This window comes from Gracilinanus agilis, chromosome 4 (assembly GCF_016433145.1).
Source record: "Gracilinanus agilis isolate LMUSP501 chromosome 4, AgileGrace, whole genome shotgun sequence".
Lineage (NCBI taxonomy): Eukaryota > Metazoa > Chordata > Mammalia > Didelphimorphia > Didelphidae > Gracilinanus > Gracilinanus agilis.
This window is the reverse complement of record NC_058133.1, coordinates 492,354,492-492,361,689: the sequence shown is the minus strand read 5'-3', so window position 1 is coordinate 492,361,689 and position 7,198 is coordinate 492,354,492. Positions and strand designations below refer to the sequence as shown.

Below are 7,198 nucleotides of genomic sequence, written 5' to 3'. Positions count from 1 at the left end.
GATCATAGACGTAGAACTAAAAGGGACCTCAGAGGGCACCTAACTCAAGCTCTTCATTTTACACATGAGGTTCGTGGGGATTAAATGATTAATCCAAGGTCATATAATATAGTAAGAGCCAAACTTGAACCCAAGTCCTCTGACTCCAGAGTCAATGTTTTCTCCTCTATATCATCTGCCTTCCCATTGTCTCTATATTCTAAGATGATGGGCAGGTCTCAGGTTCTGGTGGAGAAGAGGAATTCATGATTTTACTAACAAAGGAGAAAATTCATTTATTTGTTCATTCAGGAAGTCTTTATTGAATAAATGTTCTTGCTCAACACCATACTAGGTGGGGTAATTGATACAAAAGAAACATAAGACTTGATTCCTGCCCTCAAGGAGCTTCCAGTCCAAAGGGAAAGATAAAGATGTAGGAACCCAGAACAACTAATTGACAACCCAAAGGAGTTTATGATAAGGCCAAAGGCAAGATAGGGACAGTAAATGCTGCTGGCATCCAGGAGAAAAAGGTGTCCCAGCTGTAGGTTAAGGTCTAGGAAAACTTCTCCGAGGAGGTGATCATCAAGCTGCTAATTGAGGAAGGGGTAGAATTACTAGACGCAGGTAGAAAATAGGGGAGAGGCTGGGAGTAGCAGGGATGAAGTTTCAGAGGTTCAGTAAAACCGTGGACTTCCAGACAGCAATTTGTTCCAGTATTGCAAAGGACTTATATCATCTCATTTGTGTGTGACCTGTGAAAAAGAGAGAAGAGGTGAAAGTAGAGATTAGAGAAGAATTAAGAGTCCCTCCATAGCTCCCCATTTCTGTCAGGGAAAGCCATAGGCTCATAAAATTAGAGCTGGAAGAGACCTTTTAGGTCATCCAATCTAAACTTATCTCCTCTCCAAACTCCATCCCAATTTCTGACTTCCTTTGCCTCCCAGATTCCATTATGGTACTATTCCTGTTAGAGGCAGCCCTTCCATGATCTCACAGTGTAATCTCATTCAGGTCTCAATCACCTCAGGCTTCAGTTTCATTCTCTTTAAAATGAAAGAATTAAACTAAATAATCTTTTCAAGGTCCCTTCCAAACTCTTCTATGATTTCAATCCTTCTCTGAGGCTTCCACCAAAGAGAAGCTTCACCTTTGGTGATCAGACTTTTCTCTTTCATCTTTTTTCTTAACTGTAGCTCAAAGTTTAGTGATTTTTGTTAAGCTCATTTATTTTTTAAATAGTTTTTTATTTTCTGTTTTATCCATTCCTCCTCTAATTTTTAAGATTTCCTCTTTTACTTTGGGCTTATTTGTTTATCTAATTTTAAAAATTCTACATTCAGCTCCTTAATACTCTCTTTGCTTATTTTGTTTATGTAACTTTTTAGAAAGAGAATTTTTCCTTAAAGGTATATTTTCTTCTGCATTCCTATTCTAACAGTTCTTTCTCTGGAGGTGAATAGCATTCTTTGTCATCATTGTATTGTTGTTAGTAGCAAAGTTTATCACATTTGATTGTTCTGCAATATTGTAGTTACTATGTATATAATGTTCTCCTGCTTCTGCTGCATAGTTTGTTTTTATATCACCTATATCACCTACATTTCCCAAATATCTCTTCTTCCCGGCTCCCACAGAACCATCCCCTATAATGAATAATAAAAAAGAGAGCCAAAAGTTCAGCAAAACTAATCAATATATTGAAAAGCCCCATACCCAATTCTATTTTTAAAACCTTGTTCTTTAACTATTTCCCTGATTTATTCTTTACCTACACATAATTGAGAATGTCAATTCTAAGTCTTTTGCTTTTATTCTCTGTATTTTGTACTATGGTCTGTCAAAGAAATATTTAGTGCCTCGGTACATAGTCATGCACATGTGGTCCTGAGAGAGAGAACCAGAACCTTTGAAAAAATAATATTTCCATATGAAACCATATGATTTATCATTTGTTTATTTGGGTATAAGATTTGGGATTTTGGTTTTAAAAGATTACTACAAAACTGATATATAGGTATAACCCAGTGGAATTGCTTGTCAACTCTGGGAGTGGGGAGGAAAGAGAGGAGGGAGATAACATGAATCATATAACTTTGGAAAACTTGTGAGGAAATTTCTTACTGGAATAAAATAAAGATTAAAAAATTTTTAATAGCGTTTCATTTTCTTGGTAATTCTTTAGACTTTTTATTTCCTACTTAGTCTTTTTCTTTTCAACTTTTAAAAATGTCCCCTTTTGAGTTTACCACTCAGCCTCTTGATGGCATCCAAACTCCCTGCCTATCCTGTTTGGTGAATAAAGTCAGAAAACCTGAGTTCTAATCCTACTACAACACTAACTCACCATGTGACTTCACATCATACACTTCACTTCATTTTCTATAGATCTCAGTTTTGTCCTCTGAAAATGAAAGGGTTGGACTAGATGGCCTCTAAGAAACCTTCCACCTCTAAAATTTTGGTCCTATAATTAGATCCCTCCAAGCTTTGACCTTCTAGGGATCTATCTCACCTTAGCAGGGAAAGGTGGGAATCGAATTTTGTCACTTTCCTCCTTCTTCAGAGGCCTGATCAAGCAGGATCGGCGGTGAGAGCAGGTCCTAAAACTGTCCTTGCCGTGATAGGAGCCCATGCCACTGTCACCTGCAAGGAAACCAGAAAATCCATTTGAGTTTGTAAGAGTGGGAAGCCTTGGAGTAGGATGAGCAACTCAGGTCACGGGGACTCTTCCCTCTGGCTCCCATCTCCACTCAACCACTTCTTTCATTTCTTCTCCCAGTCTTTATTTCCATCTCTTTTCCTTTTTATCCTATATCCCAGTCTCTTCTCCTTTTCATTGTCCACCCCATTGAGGAGCATCCCAGTGAAACTATGGTAACACAGTAGGACCTCATTTTACACAACCAATATCCAAGACCCATCCCGTGAGTTGAAAATCATGTATAATGGCAAACTCCATCATTCAATCAGTATTTCTTATACAAACATACTGAAGCATTTTATGACTTTTCTTAGGTTTATCAGAAGCTACCAACATCATTCCTCTTGGGCTTTAGGGCCATTATTAAACCTAAATAGCATTAATGAAATCAAGAAAAGCCCTGCTCAGACTGGGACCAGGACTTGTTCCAAGTGAGAACTCCAGACAAAGACTGCTGCACGGGGCTAAGGTTTGGCACAAAATAATGTAAAGACTCATATTAATGCTTCTCAGAGTGAGAATAAGTGTGATTGGGAGAACCACTGCAAGACTTTACGCCACTTGGGAAATGATGTAGAAATGGTGCTAATGTAAATTGGCATGTAATTAAAACATTTTATTTGGCATATTTTTCTATTTTTTTCTATTGCCAATCACGTATATCAAAGTTTGCATGTGCTGAGTTCGCATAAAATGAGGTCCTACTGTGTATGATAATAATAACAATGAAAAAAATAATAAACATTTCTATGTTTAAGATATGTAGTGGCTTTTACACATGTGATGTCATTCTGATTTGATTTTCACTATAACTCTGAGAGGAAAAGACCATCATCCATATTTTACAGATTTTCCTCATCTGAGGCCCAAAGAGAAGTCTTGCATCATATAACTAAGTACATGTCTGGAGCAGGATTCAAACTCAGGTCTTCCTGATGCCAAGTGCAACACTCTACCCATTATTTCACTTCCCAGGAATAGTTGACTTCTCAGACTGTCAGAACTAATGTAACCTGCTGGTGGAGTTGGGAATTGATTTCAACCATTCTGGAAGGCAATTTGGAATTATGCCCAAAGGATCGAAAAATGTCTTTTGATCCAGCCATAGCACTGCTAGGTTTATACCCCAAAGAGATAACAAGGAAAAAGATGTACAAAAATATTTATAGCTGCGCTCTTTGTGGTGGCAAAAAATTGGAAAATGAAGGGATGCCCTTTGATTGGGGAATGGCTGAACAAATTGTAGTATCTGTTGGTGATGGAATCCTATTGTGCTCAAAGGAATAATAAAACTGGAGGAATTCCATGTGAACTGGAAGGACCTCCAGGAATTGATGCAGAGTGAAAGGAGCAGAACCAGGAGAACCTTATACACAGAGATGGATATACACTGTGGCACAGTCAAATGTAATGGACTTCTTTAGTAGCAGCAATGCAATGATCCAGAACAATTCTGAGGGAGAGAATTCTATGAGAAAGAACACTATCCACATCCAGAGAAAGAACTGTGGGAGCAGAAACACAGAAGAAAAACAACTGCTTGATCACATGGGTTGATGGGGATATGATTCGGGATATACACTCTAAATGATCACCCTAATGCAAATATTAATAATATGGAAATAGGTCTTGAACAATGACACATGTAAAACCCAGTGGAACTGCTCATTGGCTATGGGAGGGGGTTAGGATGAGGGGAGGAAAGAACATGAATCATGTAACCATGGACAATTTTTCTTAATTAATTAATTAATTAATTAATTAATTAATTTTTAAAAACGGACTAATATAACCCTTTACCTCCCAGGATTCCAGTCTGTGTGTATGGCCAGGGATTCAGGACAAAATAATCTGAATGACCCAGGAACTGAAGGATTACAGCTAAGTGGTGCAGTGGATAGAGTACTAGACAGGAGTCAGTGCAACTTGAGGACCTCTGAATGCCTCAGTTTCCTCATCTCTAAAGGAGGTTGTTGGATTTGAATGCCTCTAATATCCTTCCCAGTTCTAAATCTATGATCCCAGTTTTCTTCTTGTATTGACTCCTCTATTCTAAACTGTAACAAAAGACAATATGGTAGAATGAAGAGTGTGCTAGCTTTGCAAGCAGGAAAAGCCATGGTTCACCTCCTACCTCTAATACTCACCAATTGTGTGGCTTTGGTCAGGTAGCCTTTTAACCTATTTGAGCATCAGTTTCCCTAAGTATAAAATGGAGTAATATATGACAAGGGCTTTGCAAAAGACCCTATAGAAATGTCAGCTAGCACAAGTAGGGAAGGAACTGAAGAAACTGGAGTGTCATCCCTCAAGGGGAATATGGCTTCTTGACCAGCTTTGGCAGGGGTACCACAGTCAGGCTAGATGAGCTGTATTCCCTGGGGTAGGAGGAAGGGATAGAGAGTACCAGGACTCACCTACACCCCCAAAGGGTAGAGAGTGGAGACCAAGATGGGCAATCACATCATTGGCACAAAAGCCTCCACTGGAAGTCTCTGCAACAATCTTCTTAATGACCTGGAAGACAACAGTCAAATTCATTGATAAAATAGACCAGATAGCCTCTATGGTTCTCTCCAGTTATAGATGAATGACCTTAGATCATCAGGAAGTGGGCCATAGCTGTGGCCTTAGAAGAGTGAGAGGCAGTGTGGTCTAATGGGAAGACCACTAGATTTTGGAGTCTGAGGACCTGAATTTAAATCCTGCTTAGTTTCCATAAGGGGACAAACATTTACATAGTACCTACTATGTGCCAGGTACTGGGCTAAGCACTTTAGAAATACTATCTCATTTAATATTCACAGTGACCCTGTGAGGTAGGTGCTGCTATTATCCCCATTTTTCAGTTGGAAGCAGACAGAAGATAAATGACTTCACCAGGGTCACAGAGCTACTAAATGTCTTAGGCTGGATTTGAATTCAGTTAAATGAGTCTGCCCGCTTTAAAATGAGCTGGAGAAGGAAGTGGCAAATCATTCAAGTATCTTTGCCAAGAAAACCCCAAATGGAGTCAGAAAGAGTCAGACAAGACCATTGGAGTGGGGACAAAGAGAAGTTCTTTGAACACCAAGAAGTATCTGAGAAATGGGTATTGCCATTGGAGGCAAAGATTAGGGCTTGGGTGGGGCTTGGGGCTAGATGTGGGAGAAGATAGAGAACAATGGAAGATTGGGTCTTCCATCCTTTGTGGCAGTATTTAGGAAAGGCCCCTCCCTTGCATTCACTTCGATGGTGAATGGGGACCCATCTCCCAGGCTTTGGGTGTGGCCACTCTGCAGAACATCTGAAAAGGCACCTGGGAAAAGCTTGGGGTTTTTCTCTCATACCCAGAGGCTTGGGGTGGGGGCAGAGGGCTCCCACTGCTGGGCACTGAGAAAAACAGTGGGTGGAGATGCCATTGACAGGCCAAGTGACACTCCCTGCCCCTGCGCCAGCCACTGTGTCTTGATTTTATTGTTTCATGGAAAGAATTCAGGCAAATACAAGGATGTTTTTGTTTTTTTCTTAGGAGAAGTGGGTTTAGGAAAGGGGGGATCCCAGAGGATGGAGGAGGTTAAACCCAGATAATAATGCGAAGTATCAAAAATATCTTAGTGCTGTTAGAGCTAAAAGTTGCATTTAGACATTTTGGGGGACAACTATGTGACTCAGTAGATAGAGATCCAGGCTTAGAGATGGGAGGTCCTGGGTTTGAATCTGACCTCAGACACTTCCTAGCTGGGTGACCCTGGGCAAGTCACTTAAACCCCATTACCTAGCCTTTGCTACTCTTCTGCCTTGAAACTGATACTCTGTATCAATTCTAAGACAAAAGTTAAGAGTTTAAAAAAAAAAAGACTTTTGGAACAGGGGCAATTAAGTGACTCAGTGGATAGAGTGCCAGGGACTGGAATCAGGAGAACCTGAGTTCAAATCTGACCTAACACACTTTCTAGCTGTAATACCCTGGGCAAGTCTCTTATCCCTATTTGCCTAGCCCCTCACCCTTCTTCTGTCTTAGAGTTGTTACTAAGATAGAAAGTAAGGATTTGGGGTTTTTTTAATGGACTTTTGGGACACCTTGCATAACCTTTTCCCTACCTCCACCTTCCAATTATTCTGAAAGAATAGACATGACCAAAGAAGAATGGGCAGGAGCCTGAAAAGAATGATGTTCATGAATTACTTTAAACTTTCTAAGCATTTTCATATTGGCTGTCACATTTTTCTGCACTCATTTAGGTCATGTCTAATTCTTCATGAGCCCATTTGGATTTTATTGGGTGGTTTGCCATTTCCTTCTTCAGCATACTTTACAGGTGAGGAAACTGAGGCAAACGGGGTTAAGTGACTTGCCCAGGATCACAGAACTAGTAAAATGTATGAAACTGGATCTGAACTTGGGTCTTCCTGACATCAGGGTTGGTTCCACCTGGTTCCTCACAAAATAGGGCTTATTATTAGTCTCACTTTACAGATGAGGAAGGGAAGTGACTGGCCCAAGGTCACACAGACAGTAAAGTATCAGAG

The 7,198-nt window shown here is 40.0% G+C and overlaps 1 protein-coding gene across 1 annotated transcript in view; it reads right to left on the bottom strand.

Moving 5' to 3' along the window:
- Window positions 1-302: 302 nt before the first annotated feature.
- The window catches only part of LOC123246819 (aldehyde dehydrogenase, dimeric NADP-preferring-like), a 12,680-nt gene continuing 5,784 nt past the window's right edge, over window positions 303-7,198 (bottom strand). The window contains exons 4-6 of the mRNA XM_044675608.1: window positions 5,104-5,203; window positions 2,498-2,628; window positions 303-737 (exon numbers count right to left, since the gene is read on the bottom strand). Of these exons, the coding sequence (XP_044531543.1) occupies window positions 723-737; window positions 2,498-2,628; window positions 5,104-5,203 (246 nt within the window). The 3' untranslated portion in view covers window positions 303-722. The remainder of the gene's footprint in view (window positions 738-2,497; window positions 2,629-5,103; window positions 5,204-7,198) is intronic.